General features: G+C 38.7%; 1 protein-coding gene across 3 annotated transcripts in view; it reads right to left on the reverse strand.

The window, feature by feature from the left end:
* Nucleotides 1–19,012, reverse strand: part of ENKUR (enkurin, TRPC channel interacting protein) — a 30,650-nt gene that overhangs the window by 9,972 nt on the left and 1,666 nt on the right. For 2 of the 3 annotated variants that reach the window (XM_060659144.3, XM_060659142.3), the window contains exons 2-3: nt 6,339–6,484; nt 2,073–2,296 (exon numbers count right to left, since the gene is read on the reverse strand). In XM_060659144.3, coding sequence (XP_060515127.1) covers nt 2,073–2,296; nt 6,339–6,484 — 370 coding nt within the window. Of the gene's footprint in view, nt 1–2,072; nt 2,297–6,338; nt 6,485–8,187; nt 8,477–19,012 lie in introns of those variants that run through there. The other variant, XM_060659143.3, reaches the window with a different exon arrangement.

The raw sequence follows: 19,012 nt of genomic DNA on the forward strand, positions 1-19,012 counted from the left end.
GGGAGAACTGGAAACACTGTCTTACTACTATTGCTGTATACCTCGGTTTGTTTTCATAAATGGTTTCTCATTTGGACCTAAAACATGAGGTTCACTCACTTTTTAAAAACTGGCATTGCCCAGGGAGCCTGGGTGGCTCATTCGGTTAAGCGTCTGACTCTTGGTTTCCTCTCAGGTCATGATCTCCTGGTTTGTGAGTTCGGGCCCTGCATTGGGCTCTGTGCTGACAGTGCGGAGCCTGCATGGGATTCTCTCTCCCTCCTCCTCTCTTCCCCTCCCTGCCTCTCTCTCTCTCCCTCTCTCTCTCTCTCAAAATAAATAAATACACTTTAAAAAATGGCATTTACCTTCAAAAGACTTACTATCTCACTTATCATTCACAGATTTTTAAAACTGAACTCTGATCAGTGGGAAGTAAGTTGAGAAGTCCTTCATGAGCCCTGAAGGCTTGGCCAGCAACACCATCGGTGCAGAGCATTTGCATGGCTTGGTAAACAAGCACAGGTAGATTAACTTCACATTTTTCTGTCTCCATGTGGAATACTCTCAATTTTCCGTTCAGGGAAGAAGATGCATTGAAGTGGACAGCTGAGGCAGAAGGCAGCCAGAAGGAGGGGCACAAAGTGGTCACTGGTGGCATAACCAGCAAAGGAGAAGGGTTTTTATGTCATCGTGGAGAAATAATGGCTTGGAAATGGCTCTGAAGAGTCAGCCAGGAGACTGAAATTTCTGCTTTTCCACACCCCATGGGACAAGGAATATGGGCAGCCTCCAGGACACAGAAGGAGGAATTACTCAAAGAAGTCTGACATAACTTCATGAGCATGTGCTGCCAACCCCTCGATACCTGCTGAGGTCTTCCAGAAGCGTCTTAGCTTACGGAGTGGTAAGAGTTTCTCAGAGAATAGGTGGTGTGCTCTGATGACAGCCTCGAAGTTCCTGTTTCAGCTTTGAACAGGCATTGGATTTATCATGGTAGATCATTGGACTACCTCAGTGCAAGCCCTTCATACAATTTCTTTGCAATTTCGTTGCAATTTCTTTTCTATTTTTCCTCTTCCTTCCTTTCTTCCTTCTGTCCTTCCTTTCTTCTTTTTTTTTTTTTTTTTTTTGCCATGACTCATTATTACATATTACTATTCTTTAGGATTGTGCACTCATATTTTCCTATGTGTGTTCTAAGCAATGTTGTACTCTGTAAGTATACAAAGTGAAATAGGTTTTGTATAAGGTATTTTTGTAAGCTTTTCAAATTTTAAAGGTCTTCTATATTTAAATGAACTCAGGCTCCTATAATTTTCGCCAATGAAATTGTATGCCTCTACGATGAGCACCTTTTCAGATAGAGATGAAGGTCCCCAAAGGACTAGATTATTGTATAGTACTTTCAAGGTCTCCTTTACTCCAAGCACATTCAAGCTGAAATTGTACACTGATAGGAGAGATGGCTCTAAAATTATTTTCCTCTTCATTTTTCCTCATTCTGCTACCAAGATCCTGCAGCCTAATGACTAAATCTTAGGACTTTATTTTTTTTTTAAGTTTATTTACTTATTTTGAGAGAGTGAGAGAAAGAGTACAAGCAGGGGAGGGGCAGAAAGGGAAAGAAAGAATCCCAAGAGAGTTCATGAACTCAGGAGCCATGAGATCATGACCTGAGCCAAAATCGAGAGTCAGATGCTTAGCCAACTGAACCACCCAGGTGTCCCTTAGGACTTTCTGAAAAGCTATTTCTTAGTAATGATTCATAGTAATGACTATGCTTTTCATGAAATTTCTACCTCACTAAAAATTAACATCTTTCAGAGACTGTTAGAATTGGTAAATATATTAATAATTGAAATTAAGGGAACAACCTGAGTTTTCCTCTACTAGGCAACATGGTGTTATTCTTTCCAAATTCTTCATAATTTCATCACATATAATTTGGATCAAGCACAGACTTCAGAGGAATGATAATTGGCAATCTAGATAATTTTCCCAGTGAGAGCACTGTTAGTGATAATATAGATGATCATTATGAACATCATTCTCAAATTATTTGAATTTTAGGTCCAGTAATATAAGGTTACCTTTTTATTGATGTATTTTGGAAATAGTCCTGAAGTTTCAAGATCATGCTTATCTCCAGTTCTTTTGTCAACATAAATTGGTTTAGGCTTCTTAGTCACTCCCAGAATGACATCGGCTGCATTTGTGTTTATAAAATTTTTTTCGCTTCGTATTCCCATGACTGGATGATCAGTTCTCAGTGGCACAGGAGGCTTTCTGGGCTCATTCCAATCAAATTTTTTTTCTGTTAAATATAACATACCCTTGTTAATATTAAATTATAAACATTGCTATTCAATACTGTTTATAATATCTAGATATTTTACCATGAGGATATTAGAGTTTTATTAATAATATATTCAAATATTTTGGGTAAAAAATCAGTAATCGTAAATGCAAAATATTAAGTGCAACATAATCAATTAATATGCTGAAGAACAATATACTAACCTAAGGAAAGGAGATAAGCCCCCCAAATCATATGCTAGCTAACCAATATATTTTTACTAGTTATTGTGAAAATATTTTCTAATAAAGATGTCAACAACAAATGTTCAGCTTTCTCACTGGAAAAAATTCAACTCTTTTCTGAGTACTACCAATATTGCTAATAATTGCTTATTCAAAGGAAAGTTATTGAAAAATCACCAATACATCAAACTTGATGAAAATCCAAGACTGTATGGATTTTTTTTTCACCAGAACTCTTGTTACTATAAGGTATGAAGATCATGTAATAACTATGTACCCAACATGCAGCTTAACAAAAATTACCAGCACAGTTGAACTTTCCTATTCGCTCCTCCCTGATTGCATCTCACTTCCTAAAATTACTACTATACAGAATTCATCTTATTTATTTCTCTCTACCACATTCTCTTCATTAGCAGCAGATGAAATTGGCCATTTTTACACAGCCTCTTCAACTTGACCATTCCAACTCATCTATTTTGATACAGCCACATCAAAATGGTTTGTCAGAAAAGAATGTAAAATAACTACAATTTATTTCCAAGAACTGAAGGCAACAGACGTCTTGACAAAACCTTATTCAAATCTTAACTCCACACAATTACTAGGTACTTTGGCTTTATTCATTTCTGCACTGTTTGAACTTTTTTTATGAGTTTATGTGACTTGTATTAGCAGGAAAAAAGATATTATTAGAAAGTCTAAGGACTGGATTAACCTCTCATGATGGGCTGAATTGTGTCCCTCCCAATATTCATATGTTGAAGCCCTAACACCAGTACCAGAGGTAAAACCCTCTGGACACAGGGTTTTAAAGAGGTACCTAAGTTAAAATGAGGTCACTCTAGAGTGGGTCCTAACCCAATGTAATGGACGTCCTTAGAAGAGGAAGAAATTTGGACACAGACACACACAGAAGGAAGACCATATGAAAAGAAATGGAAAAGACAGCCATCTGCAAGCCAAGAACAGAGGCCTCAGAAGAAACCAACTCGGACAACACCCTGATCTTGGACTCTGGCACTCAGAATTGTGACCAAATACATTTCTGTTCAAGCTCCTCAATCTGTGACTCTTTGTTATGGCAGCTCCAGCAAACTAATACTTCTGATATAGTTCTACACACCTAGAAATATTATAAAGCAGTTTTTGGAAAATTTGTTTATTCATGAATTCATGCAGCATATTTTTGTTGAACAAATACCATGTCCCCAGTTAATGATCTGGGAACTGTAGATACGATAGTAAACAAAAGAGACAAAGTTCTTATGGAGAGAACTCTCATGTTCTGTTCTCATGGAGTTTATAGTGGGGAAAGAAAAATTAAATTTAATATGTAGAATATAATATATATATTTGCTTGAACCATATGTGGAAGTTGTTTACTGTTTCTGATCTACCAAAATAGTATCTTCCTATGTAATACATTACTGAGATGTTGTGAGCATTGTTAGAGATTTCATTTGGAGTTCCTATAAAGCCTGGAGCAGAGAATAAGGACTCGTTGTTACAACCCAAAGAGTTTCTTTCTGCCAGATACACTTAACCAAATCAGATTTGCATAATGTTTGCCTAAAAAATCAGAGGTATCTCTCCTCTAGATGTTCACACTGAAATTATTCATTGGCCAAATTTAATTATGAGTTGAAAGTGCATGCAAATGGCTCCTGTAGCTATAAGGGAATATGTAGTTTTATAAATGTATATAAGAGGTAAACTAAATTCTTAGAACGTGAGGAAACAGTTCAGAAAGACTGATAATTCATTCTTAGGTGAGGAAGTAGAGCAAATGACAACCCTTGGTTGGTTATGATTGTCCAGTGGATGGAGCCTAACACTGGCCACCTTCTTTCCCTTAACCTACCTAAACATCATCTTTTCTCTCATCCCAGGAGGAGGGGTTGGCAATGGGGTGAGGCTTGGAAAATGGGATGAGGATGTCTTTTCACAAATTATTCGGCAGTTGGGATAATGAATCTGAAAACAAAATGGTTTGGCTTTTTAACGTTATGTCAAAATGGCAATGTCAACACAGCCTTGTAGTCATGTCAATGTTCTATCAGTTGAATTTAGAGAAGTGTTCATGTATCTGTTTTCAGTGTGTCTAACAAATTGCTGGCATCAAAACTATTGTGTTTGAAATGGCAGAATATTCAAAAAGAGACTAGCAGCAGCCTTGGCATATATATATATATATATATATATATATATATATATATATATATAACCTTTATTTAACTCATTGTATTGAACTCTTGCAACACCCCAGCTTTCTTGATTATTCATAAGGCAGATATAATTTTGTGTTTGTGTTGTCCTGTTTTAATGGGAGAGATAGACTTCTTCCCTTTTTTCCTTATTTGATGTTTAGGATTTATATAGTTTGTCAGTGTATTGTATAATGTGCTTAACCCTACAGAGGATACATGAGAACCCAACTAATATCATTGACATAAACTAATTTCATTTTACAATTTTCCAGTGTTCACAAGTGGTTGTGAGTCACAAAATACCAAGACTCCTCTTGAGAAAGACAGAAAATAGACTTTTGAAGACATGAACTTATGCGTGGATGTTTAGATGTGCTTTTTTCCCTCTTTCCTGATAATGTCCTCATCCTTTGTCATGGCACATGGGGTTTGCAAGAGGATTATGGGATATCAAATATTGCCATAGGGAGAAATAGTTCCACTTTTGTCAAAAGATCCACCCTAGCTGGACTTCAGATGTTGAATTATTTTCTTGATGCCAGGTGACAAAAAAAGGCTAACTTTTTAAAAGAGAGACTAATTTCTCTCTCCTCTCTATTGTCTTAAAACATCAGGAAAGATACACCCAGGATGGGAAGAAGCTTCTTTCATGCATACATCCATTTTCCAGATAGCCTTCTTCCTAAAATCTATATGCTCGATGACCATTATTAATTACACAATTTTCAATGCCTAGCACAAAATGACAACATGGGGCACCTTGATCAAACATCAAGAATTTCAAGATGGCAAAAGCAAAGCATTACACCAAGCTCCTCAGCATGTGGCCCTCCCCATGCGAATGCCCGAGAAGCTGGCTCTGTCTACCACTCATTCACGAAGGGTCCTCCATTACACCTGACTTATTTGCTGTCCTAATGGTCTTAGAGATCTGGGAGAGTTAAAGCCCATGCCTGATAGTTGCTTCAGCTGGTATAACAGTTGTGATTCTCATCTCTTGCAGGGAAGACCAGACAGGGTTTAGATGCTAGGCCATCTTCTCACTGGGGCTTAGGACTCTTCCTATAATTGTCATTTGTTACTGAAGTCATACAGCTAGGGACTAGGATGGTGAGGCATGTGGTGCTAGCGGTAGGGCTTCATTAAGTAGTCCAAGATGTCATTCAGATGTATGCACCAGGACAGGGAAAGGCTATTTGGGGTATAACTCAGCATTCTCCACCTTCTTTTTCCACTGAATTCTCTACTTCTACTTTCTCCTAGCCTCTCAGTTTCTGTTAAATATGAGGTAAACCAATCACCTATGAACATTTAATATTCATAGGCAGTAAGATAATTCTAGTTAAATTCTCTGTTAGCACTTTTTTTCAAGTTTATTTATTTATTTTGAGAGAGAGAAAGGGCAAGTGGGGGAGGGGCAGAAAGGGAGGGAGGGAGAGAGAATCCCAAGCAGGCTCCATTCTGTCAGCATGGAGCCAGATGTGGGGCTCCAGCTCACAAACCGTGAGATCATGACCTGAGCCAAAGTCAACTGCTTAACTGACTGAGCCACCTAGGCACCCCGCTGTTAGCACTTTTAATATTAAAAAGAGTGATGAAACCTACTGGGTGGTAGAGTTTTTTCCATTGAATGTTTCTTCAGGAAATTCTTTGGAGAAGGTAGTTCAACTTTCGGTGGCCCCATAGTCTTCATTGCAGCTTTACATTTTTGCGTGTTATCTTTAATAGAGGCCTTAAAAATGGATACGTACCTAAAAGTAAAAAAAAAAAATTGTAGCATTTATATTTCTAGTAAAAATTGCTTACAGTTTAAGAAAGGATATACATTTTAATGTATATAAGTCTATATTCATTCAGAGACAGACATAAAGCATAATTATCTGAGCCCTATCAGGTACCCTATGATGGAAGTTTGGCCCTGAGAGGTGCCAGTGTAAAGATTATAGTATTTCCTTGTTATCATGTGAATGTGTGTAGCATCAATGGTGATGTCTCCTCTCCCATTCCTGATATTGGTGAACTGTGTCCTTTCTCTCCCCACTATAAACTCCATGAGAACAGAACATGATCATATCAGGGTGCCTGGGTGGCTCAAGTGGGTAAACATCTGACTCTAGGTTTCAGCTCAGGTCATGATTTCTTGGTTCATGAGATCAAGCCCTGTATCAGATTCTGTGCTGATGGTGTGGAGCCTGCTTGGGATTCTCTCTCTCTCTCCCTTTCTCTCTCTCTTCCCCTCTCCTACTTGTGCTCTCTCTTTCTCACTCTCTCACAAATAAATAAATAAAAACATTTAAAAATAAAAATAAATAAAATTATCACATCTTCTTGAACTGACTACTTCATCATTATAAAGTAATGTTCTTTATCCCCTTTAAAACTCTGTACTCAAAAATCTACTCTATGTCATATTAATAAAACTATTTCAGCACTCCTTTGATTTGTGGCAGCACAGTGTTTTCTGTTCTTTGACTTTTTACTTATTTTGTGACTTTATTATTAAAGGAGTTTTCTTATGGAAAGCATAGAAACTTTAACCTTTCTAAAAATCTCCTTTATTTGGTGTTCAGACCATTCATATCTGATGTAATTTTAAAAATACATTTGCGGGGGACTGAGTGGCTCAGTCAGTTAATCCTCTGACTCTTGATTTTGGCTTAGGTCATAGTCTCACAGTCGTGAGATTGAGCCTGGAGTCAGGCTCTATGCTGGACGTGGAGCCTGCTTAAGATTTTCTCTCTCCAAGGGTGCCCGGGTGGCTCAGTTGGTGAAGTGTCCAACTTCAGCTCAGGTCATGATTTCATGGTCCGTGAGTTTGAGCTCCATGTCAGGCTTTGAGCTGTCAGCACAGAGCCTGGAGCCTGCTTTGGATTCTGTGTCTCCCTCTGTCTCTGCCCCTTCCCTGCTCACATTCTGTCTCTCTCTCTCTCTCTCTATCAAAAATAAAAATAAGCATTAAAAAAAATGTTTTTAAAGATTTTCTCTTTCCTTTTCCCTCTGCCCCTCCCCCCTCAAAAAAAGAAAAAAAGAAAATATAAAAATAAACAAAAAATTTAAAAAGTAAAAATAAAAAATGAATAAAACTCCATCTGTGTTTAAATTTTCCATCTTGCTATTTGTTTTCTACATACCACTTTGTTCATTCTTCTTCTTTTTATTTTGCCTTATTTTTATTTTTTGACTTTGTTTTGTTTTATGTAAGTTCTGAAGTTTATAATATACATGTTTAACTTATAGTCTACCTTCAAGTAACATTATACCATTTCATATAGAGTGTAAAAACCTTAACAAAAGAATACTTGCATTTACCCATCATCCCACCTTTGTCCTAGTGTTGTAATATATTTTACTTCCATGTGCTATAAAACCCATAATTCATTGTGATTTTTCCCCTTAAAAAGCCAACTATATTTTAATGAAATTTAAAGAGAAAAAAATAATTTCTAATATTTACCCATGTATTTGCCATTTCCAGTGTTCTTTATTTCATTATGCAGATCCAAATTTCCAACTTGTATCCTTTCTTGTGCATTAAGGACTTTTTAACATCTGGATTCCATTGTTTCTGATGAGATATTTGCTATCTTCTTTGTATTTAATGTTTCTTTTATCTTTGGCTGTTTTTAAGACTTTCCCTTTATTACTGGTTTTAAGAAATTTGATTGTAATGTCCCTTGGTATGGTCTTCTTCCCCTCCTCCTTCTCCTTCTTTTTCTTCTTCCTGCTTGGTGTTCATTGTGGTTCTTGGATTTGGGTATTTAGAAATTTCATTAAATTTGTCAAAATTTTGGACATTACTCAAATATTTTTTCTGTTTACCCATCTCTCTTCTTATGTAATTCTAATTATACTTATGTTAGGCTGCTTGATGTTGTCTACAATTCACTGATTCACTGTTTTCCTTTTCAGTTTTTTTTTCCTGTTTCATTTTGTATTGTTCTATTACTGTGTCTTCAAAGTCAACAATATTTTCTTCAGTGTTTTAGCTACTGTTAATCCCACCTAGTAGACTATTTTCATTTTAGGCATGGTATCCTTTATGTCTAGAAGGGAACTGCTGAGTTTTGTTTAAATTCCTCTTACTTGAGCTTTGGCCTGGAAACTCTCTAGGGAGAATGTTGGGGCAATTGTAGGGCTTGTTTCTCCTTTCTTAGGGGTGACTGCTCTGTGCTGTCTATTGGCCAGTGTATGAAAAACTATTGTTTTACACTTTGTTTTCAGATGTTTTAGTTGTTTAAGGTGAGACGATAAATTTCATCCTTGACTGGAAGCAGAAGTTTAGCTATGCCACTTTTAACAACTTGTATTCTCTGTCTCTTTTTTTAAGGTCTATTTATTTTTGAGAGAGAGAGAGAGTACAAGCAGGGGAGGGACGGAGAGAGGAGCACAGAGGATCTGAAGAAGGCTCTGTGCTGACAGTAGTGAGATTGATGTGGGGATTGAACTCACGAACTGTGAGATCCTGACCTCAGCTGAAGTCTGATGCTCAACCAACTGAGCCACCCAGGCACCCACTTGTATTATTTTCTTATGTATGCTGATAAGTTTGCTTGGAAAAACATTAAATTGTTTCTTGCTTTTAGAGGCCTTTCCTCATCCTTGAATTCAATGGTTGGGGATTAATTATGGTCTAAAAAGAATGAGTTTATTAGATACCTTTATAAAATAATGTTCAATCTAAATTTGTGCCTTAAGTTTCCTACAGAAGTTGGAATTGGCAGATATCTCTTGATTAATATAATAACTTCCCCTGTGGTAAGAAAAGAGTGTATATGCTCTCACTTCTTTTTAATTTGCTATCTTGTGATTCAATACATTATTTTGTGAGCTGAAAGCTTACCCATTTGTTATACAAAACAATATATTTTATACTTGATGAATAATTTTTTATTTTTCCAAATTACAAAAATAAAAAATGATGAAACTATCATAATGCTATATACTAATTATATATCAATTTTAAAAATGAATAAAAATCTAGTTTTACTCTATCTCCTCAATCCATTTTCCAAATAAATTTAGTTTTCTATGTTTCTATTTATGTATGAAATATACCTTGTTTTTTAAAACTTAATATAATGTGATTTCTTTCCATATTAGTACATGCAAAGTTTCTTTTCTTTACAAGAGATGAAGAAACATGTTATTATTGTGGAAGTCTGCAGAGAGAGACTGGACAGCTATATTAAAATCTGAATAACAATTTCTAACACTAGTCATAAAACTCTGAGACCACATATGGCAGCAATGAGAATTTTAACATAAAATTTCATTATTCTATAAACAAGGACTTTGGAATATTCCTGGCTTTCTTTGAATATAAGTTCATTTAAAAGGACTACTGCTTTCCCCAGTTGAATTATTGGATACAAATTGTCAGCAAAGTAGATAAGAACCTCAGGAGAAAATAAGTATGTTATCTAAGATTTCATTATAGTCAAGACTACTTAGCAGAGTCAGATACATAACTAGACTTTAAACAAAGAGATGTTATAAAACCTCAGAAAATATAGAATGGAAAATAAAGAAAATGAAAGATAGTCCAAGAAAAATGAAAAGCTGTGAAAATGAAATTCAGACTCCATGTCACAGTTGATGCCAGTGAAAACCAGAAAGCCTTAAAAAAAAAACCAAACAGCCAACTAGTGAGTGCTTAGACATTAAATATTCCCACATTAAATAAGCATGCATCCAGAAACTCCATGCTGGTGAATCTGATGTAAATTTTAGAGAGCATCTAAAAACCTGTAGAGAAGCAATGATTAAATGAGCCATTTGGAGTTTCAATTCCCTGAAATGAATATCATTTTTTAAAAAAGATTACTTGACTCATAAATCAGGCAAATACCTTAGACATAATATATACCTTTATGTTAGCAGAGCCTCTTATCCTTACTGATAAGAGAGATATGAATTGATTAATGTATGCACATGGATGACTGACTGAACCCTCCTAACATTGAATGGCTGTCAGCCTAGAAAGAAGTGTCCTTTAGTCTACTAAGCAAAATATTTGCCCTATTCAATGACAGAGATATACAAGACATACTTATTAGATTTACAAATAACACAAAGCTGGGAGGGACGGTTGAGACAGTGTATGAAAGATTTAAAGTGCAAAACTATCTCCGTAGATCAATGATGAGTTTATTTTTTTTTTTTATTTATTTATTTTTTTTTAATATATGAAATTTACTGTCAAATTGGTTTCCATACAACACCCAGTGCTCATCCCAAAAAGTGCCCTCCTCAATACCCATCACCCACCCTGCCCTCCCTCCCACCCCCCATCAACCCTCAGTTTGTTCTCAGTTTTTAACAGTCTCTAATGCTTTGGCTCTCTCCCACTCTAACCTCTTTTTTTTTTTTTTTTTTTTTTTTTCCTTCCCCTCCCCCATGGGTTTCTGTTATGTTTCTCAGGATCCACATAAGAGTGAAACCATATGGTATCTGTCTTTCTCTGTATGGCTTATTTCACTTAGCATCACACTCTCCAGTTCCATCCATGTTGCTACAAAAGGCCATATTTCATTTTTTCTCATTGCCACGTAGTATTCCATTGTGTATATAAACCACAATTTCTTTATCCATTCATCAGTTGATGGACATTTAGGCTCTTTCCATAATTTGGCTATTGTTGAGAGTGCCGCTATAAACATTGGGGTACAGGTGCCCCTATGCATCAGTACTCCTGTATCCCTTGGGTAAATTCCTAGCAGTGCTATTGCTGGGTCATAGGGTAGGTCTATTTTTAATTTTCTGAGGAACCTCCACACTGCTTTCCAGAGCGGCTGCACCAATTTGCATTCCCACCAACAGTGCAAGAGGGTTCCTGTTTCTCCACATCCTCTCCAGCATCTAGAGTCTCCTGATTTCTTCATTTTGGCCACTCTGACTGGCGTGAGGTGGTATCTGAGTGTGGTTTTGATTTGTATTTCCCTGATAAGGAGCGACGTTGAACATCTTTTCATGTGCCTGTTGGCCATCCGGATGTCTTCTTTAGAGAAGTGTCTATTCATGTTTTCTGCCCATTTCTTCACTGGGTTATTTGTTTTTCGGGTGTGGAGTTTGATGAGCTCTTTATAGATTTTGGATACTAGCCCTTTGTCCGATGTGTCATTTGCAAATATCTTTTCCCATTCCGTTGGTTGCCTTTTAGTTTTGTTGGTTGTTTCCTTTGCTGTGCAGAAGCTTTTTATCTTCATAAGGTCCCAGTAATTCACTTTTGCTTTTAATTCCCTTGCCTTTGGGGATGTGCCGAGTAAGAGATTGCTACGGCTGAGGTCAGAGAGGTCTTTTCCTGCTTTCTCCTCTAAGGTTTTGATGGTTTCCTGTCTCACATTCAGGTCCTTTATCCATTTTGAGTTTATTTTTGTGAATGGTGTGAGAAAGTGGTCTAGTTTCAACCTTCTGCATGTTGCTGTCCAGTTCTCCCAGCACCATTTGTTAAAGAGACTGTCTTTTTTCCATTGGATGTTCTTTCCTGCTTTGTCAAAGATGAGTTGGCCATACGTTTGTGGGTCTAGTTCTGGGGTTTCTATTCTATTCCATTGGTCTATGTGTCTGTTTTTATGCCAATACCATGCTGTCTTGATGATGACAGCTTTGTAGTAGAGGCTAAAGTCTGGGATTGTGATGCCTCCTGCTTTGGTCTTCTTCTTCAAAATTACTTTGGCTATTCGGGGCCTTTTGTGGTTCCATATGAATTTTAGGATTGCTTGTTCTAGTTTTGAGAAGAATGCTGGTGCAATTTTGATTGGGATTGCATTGAATGTGTAGATAGCTTTGGGTAGTATTGACATTTTGACAATATTTATTCTTCCAATCCATGAGCAGGGAATGTCTTTCCATCTCTTTATATCTTCTTCAATTACCTGCATAAGCTTTCTATAGTTTTCAGCATACAGATCTTTTACATCTTTGGTTAGATTTATTCCTAGGTATTTTATGCTTCTTGGTGCAATTGTGAATGGGATCAGTTTCTTCATTTGTCTTTCTGTTGCTTCATTGTTAGTGTATAAGAATGCAACTGATTTCTGCACATTGATTTTGTATCCTGCAACTTTGCTGAATTCATGTATCAGTTCTAGCAGACTTTTGGTGGAGTCTATCGGATTTTCCATGTATAATATCATGTCATCTGCAAAAAGCGAAAGCTTGACTTCATCTTTGCCAATTTTGATGCCTTTGATTTCCTTTTGTTGTCTGATTGCTGATGCTAGAACTTCCAGCACTATGTTAAACAAGAGCGGTGACAGTGGGCATCCCTGTCGTGTTCCTGATCTCAGGGAAAAAGCTCTCAGTTTTTCCCCGTTGAGGATGATGTTAGCTGTGGGCTTTTCATAAATGGCCTTTATGATCTTTAAGTATGTTCCTTCTATCCCGACTTTCTCAAGGGTTTTTATTAAGAAAGGGTGCTGGATTTTGTCAAAGGCCTTTTCTGCATCGATTGACAGGATCATATGGTTCTTCTCTTTTTTTTTGTTAATGTGATGTATCACGTTGATCGATTTGCGAATGTTGAACCAGCCCTGCATCCCAGGAATGAATCCCACTTGATCATGGTGAATAATTCTTTTGATATGCTGTTGAATTCGATTTGCTAGTATCTTATTAAGAATTTTTGCATCCATATTCATCAGGGATATTGGCCTGTAGTTCTCTTTTTTTACTGGGTCTCTGTCTGGTTTAGGAATCAAAGTAATACTGGCTTCATAGAATGAGTCTGGAAGTTTTCCTTCCCTTTCTATTTCTTGGAATAGCTTGAGAAGGATAGGTATTATCTCTGCTTTAAATGTCTGGTAGAACTCCCCTGGGAAGCCATCTGGTCCTGGACTCTTATTTGTTGGGAGATTTTTGATAACCGATTCAATTTCTTCGCTGGTTATGGGTCTGTTCAAGCTTTCTATTTCCTCCTGATTGAGTTTTGGAAGAGTGTGGGTGTTTAGAAATTTGTCCATTTCTTCCAGGTTGTCCAATTTGCTGGCATATAATTTTTCATAGTATTCCCTGATAATTGTTTGTATCTCTGAGGGATTGGTTGTAATCATTCCATTTTCATTCATGATTTTATCTATTTGGGTCATCTCCCTTTTCTTTTTGAGAAGCCTGGCTAGAGGTTTGTCAATTTTGTTTATTTTTTCAAAAAACCAACTCTTGGTTTCGTTGATCTGCTCTACAGTTTTTTTAGATTCTATATTGTTTATTTCTGCTCTGATCTTTATTATTTCTCTTCTTCTGCTGGGTTTAGGCTGCCTTTGCTGTTCTGCTTCTATTTCCTTTAGGTGTGCTGTTAGATTTTGTATTTGGGATTTTTCTTGTTTCTTGAGATAGGCCTGGATTGCAATGTATTTTCCTCTCAGGACTGCCTTCGCTGCATCCCAAAGCGTTTGGATTGTTGTATTTTCATTTTCGTTTGTTTCCATGTATATTTTAATTTCTTCTCTAATTGCCTGGTTGACCCACTCATTCGTTAGTAGGGTGTTCTTTAACCTCCATGCTTTTGGAGGTTTTCCAGACTTTTTCCTGTGGTTGATTTCAAGCTTCATAGCATTGTGGTCTGAAAGTATGCATGGTATAATTTCAATTCTTGTAAACTTATGAAGGGCTGTTTTGTGACCCAGTATATGATCTATCTTGGAGAATGTTCCATGTGCACTCGAGAAGAAAGTATATTCTGTTGCTTTGGGATGCAGAGTTCTAAATATATCTGTCAAGTCCATCTGATCCAATGTATCATTCAGGGCCCTTGTTTCTTTATTGACTGTGTGTCTAGATGATCTATCCATTTCTGTAAGTGGGGTGTTAAAGTCCCCTGCAATGACCACATTCTTATCAATAAGGTTGCTTATGTTTATGAGTAATTGTTTTATATATCTGGGGGCTCGGGTATTTGGCGCATAGACATTTATAATAGTTAGCTCTTCCTGGTGGATAGACCCTGTGATTATTATATAATGCCCTTCTTCATCTCTTGTTACAGCCTTTAATTTAAAGTCTAGTTTGTCTGATATAAGTATGGCTACTCCAGCTTTCTTTTGGCTTCCAGTAGCATGATAAATAGTTCTCCATCCCCTCACTCTCAATCTAAAGGTGTCCTCAGATCTAAAATGAGTCTCTTGTAGACAGCAAATAGATGGGTCTTGTTTTTTTATCCATTCTGATAACCTATGTCTTTTGGTTGGCGCATTTAATCCATTTACATTCAGTGTTATTATAGAAAGATATGGGTTTAGAGTCATTGTGATGTCTGTATGTTTTATGCTTGTAGTGATGTCTCTGGTACTTTGTCTCACAGGATCCCCCTTAGGATCTCTTGTAGGGCTGGTTTCGTGGTGACAAATTCCTTCAGTTTTTGTTTGTTTGGGAAGACCTTTATCTCTCCTTCTATTCTAAATGACAGACTTGCTGGATAAAGGATTCTCGGCTGCATATTTTTTCTGTTTAGCACACTGTAGATATCGTGCCAAGCCTTTCTGGCCTGCCAAGTTTCAAAGGAGAGATCAGTCACGAGTCTTATAGGTCTCCCTTTATATGTGAGGGCACGTTTATCCCTTGCTGCTTTCAGAATTTTCTCTTTATCCTTGTATTTTGCCAGTTTCACTATGATATGTCGTGCAGAAGATCGATTCAAGTTACGTCTGAAGGGAGTTCTCTGTGCCTCTTGGATTTCAATGCCTTTTTCCTTCCCCAGTTCAGGGAAGTTCTCAGCTATAATTTGTTCAAGTACCCCTTCAGCACCCTTCCCTCTCTCTTCCTCCTCTGGGATACCAATTATGCGTATATTATTTTTTTTTAGTGTATCACTTAGTTCTCTAATTTTCCCCTCATACTCCTGGATTTTTTTATCTCTCTTTCTTTCAGCTTCCTCTTTCTCCATAACTTTATCTTCTAGTTCACCTATTCTCTCCTCTGCCTCTTCAAGCCGAGCCATCGTGGATTCCATTTTGTTTTGCAATTCGTTTAAAGCGTTTTTCAACTCCTCGTGACTGTTCCTTAGTCCCTCGATCTTTGTGGCAAGAGATTCTCTGCTGTCCTGTATGCTGTTTTCAAGCCCAGCGATTAATTTTATGACTATTATTCTAAATTCACTTTCTGTTATATTATTTAAATCCTTTTTGATCAGTTCATTAGCTGTTGTTATTTCCTGGAGATTCTTCTGAGGGGAATTCTTCCGTTTGGTCATTTTGGAGAGTCCCTGGCGTGGTGAGGACCTGCAGGGCACTTCCCCTGTGCTGTGGTGTATAACTGGAGTTAGTGGGCGGGGCCGCAGTCCGACCCGATGTCTGCCCCCAGCCCACTGCTGGGGCCACAGTCAGACTGGTGTGTGCCTTCTCTTCCCCTCTCCTAGGGGCGGGATTCACTGTGGGGTGGCGTGTCCCGTCTGGGCTACTTGCACACTGCCAGGCTTGTGTTGCTGGGGATCTGGCGTATTAGCTGGGGTGGGTAGGCAAGGTGCACGGGGGCTGGAGGGGCAGGCTTAGCTCGCTTCTCCTTAGGTGATCCACTTCAGGAGGAGCCCTGTGGCAGCGGGAGGGAGTCAGATCCGCTGCCGGAGGTTTGGCTCCGCAGAAGCACAGAGTTGGGTATTTGCGCGGAGCGAGCAAGTTCTCTGGCAGGAACTGGTTCCCTTTGGGATTTTGGCTGGGGGATGGGCGGGGGAGATGGCGCTGGCACCTTTGTTCCCCGCCAAGCTGAGCTCTGCCGTCCGGGGGCTCGGCAGCTCTCCCTCCCTTTGTCCTCCAGCCTTCCTACTTTCCGAGCAGAGCTGTTAACTTATGACCTCCCAGACGCTAAGTCGCGCTTGCTGTCGGAACACAGTCTGTCCGGCCCCTCCGCTTTTGCCAGCCAGACTCGGGGGCTCTGCTTGGCCGGCGAGCCGCCCCTCCGCCCCGGCTCCCTCCCGCCAGTCCGTGGAGCGCGCACCGCCTCGCCGCCCTTCCTACCCTCTTCCGTGGGCCTCTCGTCTGCGCTTGACTCCGGAGACTCCCTTCTGCTAATCCTCTGGCGGTTTTCTGGGTTCTTTAGGCAGGTGTAGGTGGAATCTAAGTGATCGGCAGGACGCGCTGTGAGCCCCGCGTCCTCCTACGCCGCCATCTTCCGGCACTCTCTCAATGATGAGTTTAGATTTTTAAAAAATCAGTTACATTAATTATAGGATGAGAGAGACTGACCTTAGCTATAAGTCATGTGGGCATTTCAATGTGAGGCAATGGTGGGACATGAGTGTCAAAATGCTAATGAATTCATTAATGGAAGTATTGTGCTAAAGATAATGGTTCCATAAACTGTTTGGTACATATCTGGAATATTACCTTAAACAAAAGGGAAAGAGAGAATGGTTGGAGATTTTAAGTAACTGGAGCCATCAACAGAAGGGTGACAAATTTGGTGAACATCTTGGAAACCATCTCATGTGTCATGAGCAATTGAAATTTTGAAAACTGATTCATGGCTTCCCATTGACTTTAACATTGTTAGATCTTAAATCCCAGCTCATTAAGTTCAACTGCAAGAGGATGGCCTTCACCCCACTTTCATTGCACAGATCCATTTTCTAAGTTCTCATTAGTTATCCGCATCTCTCATTGGGATATGGTTTTATTGTTAATCAACATTTTAATGTTTGTATTTTAGTTTCCCAAGGAGACTGTAACCTCTGAGGCATGAGAGATCACAATGCAGTCAGTTGTTGAGAAATCCACCACTTTGTGAAAGCTGGACAGTAATCTTGCTAGTCTTGCAAAGAGCCACAGTGAGCTTTCTTAAAGCTGGGTTTATAACTCAGTAATGCAAATAGATTTTTCTTTCTTTCTTTCTTTCTTTCTTTCTTTCTTTCTCTTTCTTCCTTCCTTTTCTTTCTTTCTTTCTTTCTTTCTTTCTTTCTTTCTTTCTTTCTTTCTTTTCTTTCTTTCTCTTTCCTTCCTTTCTTCCTTCCTTCCTGCCTTCCTGCCTTCCTGCCTCCCTGCCTCCCTGCCTCCCTGCCTCCCTGCCTCCCTGCCTTCCTGCCTTCCTGCCTTTCCTTCCTTCCTTCGAGAGAGACAAAAAGAGCACAAGACAGGGAGGGGCAGAAAGAAAGGGAGAGAGGGAGAATCCCAAGCAGGCTCCTCATGGTCAGTGTGCAGAGCCCAGCGCAGGGCTGGAACCCACAAAACCGTGAGATAATGACCTGAGCCAAAATCAGGAGTCAGAGGGTTAACTAACTGAGCCACCCAGGTGCCCCCTATGTTTCCTTCTTAAGATTCTTACCACTGTTGGGAAAATGAATAAAGTTTTACACCATAAGATGGCCGCGAGGACTAAAACAAGCTCTGGTCTCTGGCTTAGAAACCCCTCTTCCAGGTTCTTCTTGCCCTGTTTGCCATGCGCGCAACCCCCCTCCCCCCCCCCCCCAAATACGGAGGCAGACAACTATAAATTACGCTTCCTGCTTGCATTCAGGGCTCAGATCTTTGGAGAAATGGTCTCCCCTGAGCCCACCGGTGTTAAATAAATCTCCGATCCACCAAGATCTCTGAATGCCGCTTGGTTTTTCCGCCAGTGTTCCAGCCTGGTTCCGTAACACCACTAACAGGGGGATTGGGTCAGGGCAAGTTAGTGTCAGTGTGGTGAGGAGGAATTTGTTAAATGTGTTATTATGCTCTGTTTTTACATATTAGTGGTTTGCCTGTATGGCATCTTTATCAAAGTAAAACCTCCCCAGGTTGTTGCAGACAGTGTAGGATGTTGTGGACAGTCTCACCCTAACAGAGAGTTCTCTGGCACCACAATTGATGCCTTCTATTCCCTTCACCCTAAGTTCCTTTTTCTTACTTATTCCTTCAGAGTCAACCAAGGAGTTTGTGCTATCACTTCCAACATTTCCCAAGAACATTCTCCAAAGGCAATGTTATACACATAAATAGGGGTTCAGTTATTGCTTATCAAATGAACAGACTAGACTGTTCCTATAAAATTTCTTGAAAAAATTACTTAGATGCAGTAAAGATGCCTCTTTTTAATTTATCAATGAACAGAACACCTATCTAATAAAATATCTTAACTTTCAAATTCAGTACTCTCTAGAAAATACAGCCTACCAGTGGGTTTCAGAGAAGAGGAACTTTATCTTGTACAACATACTGGATTTTTTGACCAAAAGTTCATTCAGCAATAGTTAATTTGAACACTCATCATAAATTCTACAAGTCCATCACATCTTACTTTACATTCCTCTTTCCATTCTCTGCTAGATTCTGAGAAACTAATGGAAAATAATATAGGTACTGCTCTTATTTAAA

Source organism: Panthera onca, chromosome B4 (assembly GCF_046562875.1).
Source record: "Panthera onca isolate mPanOnc1 chromosome B4, mPanOnc1 haplotype 2, whole genome shotgun sequence".
Lineage (NCBI taxonomy): Eukaryota > Metazoa > Chordata > Mammalia > Carnivora > Felidae > Panthera > Panthera onca.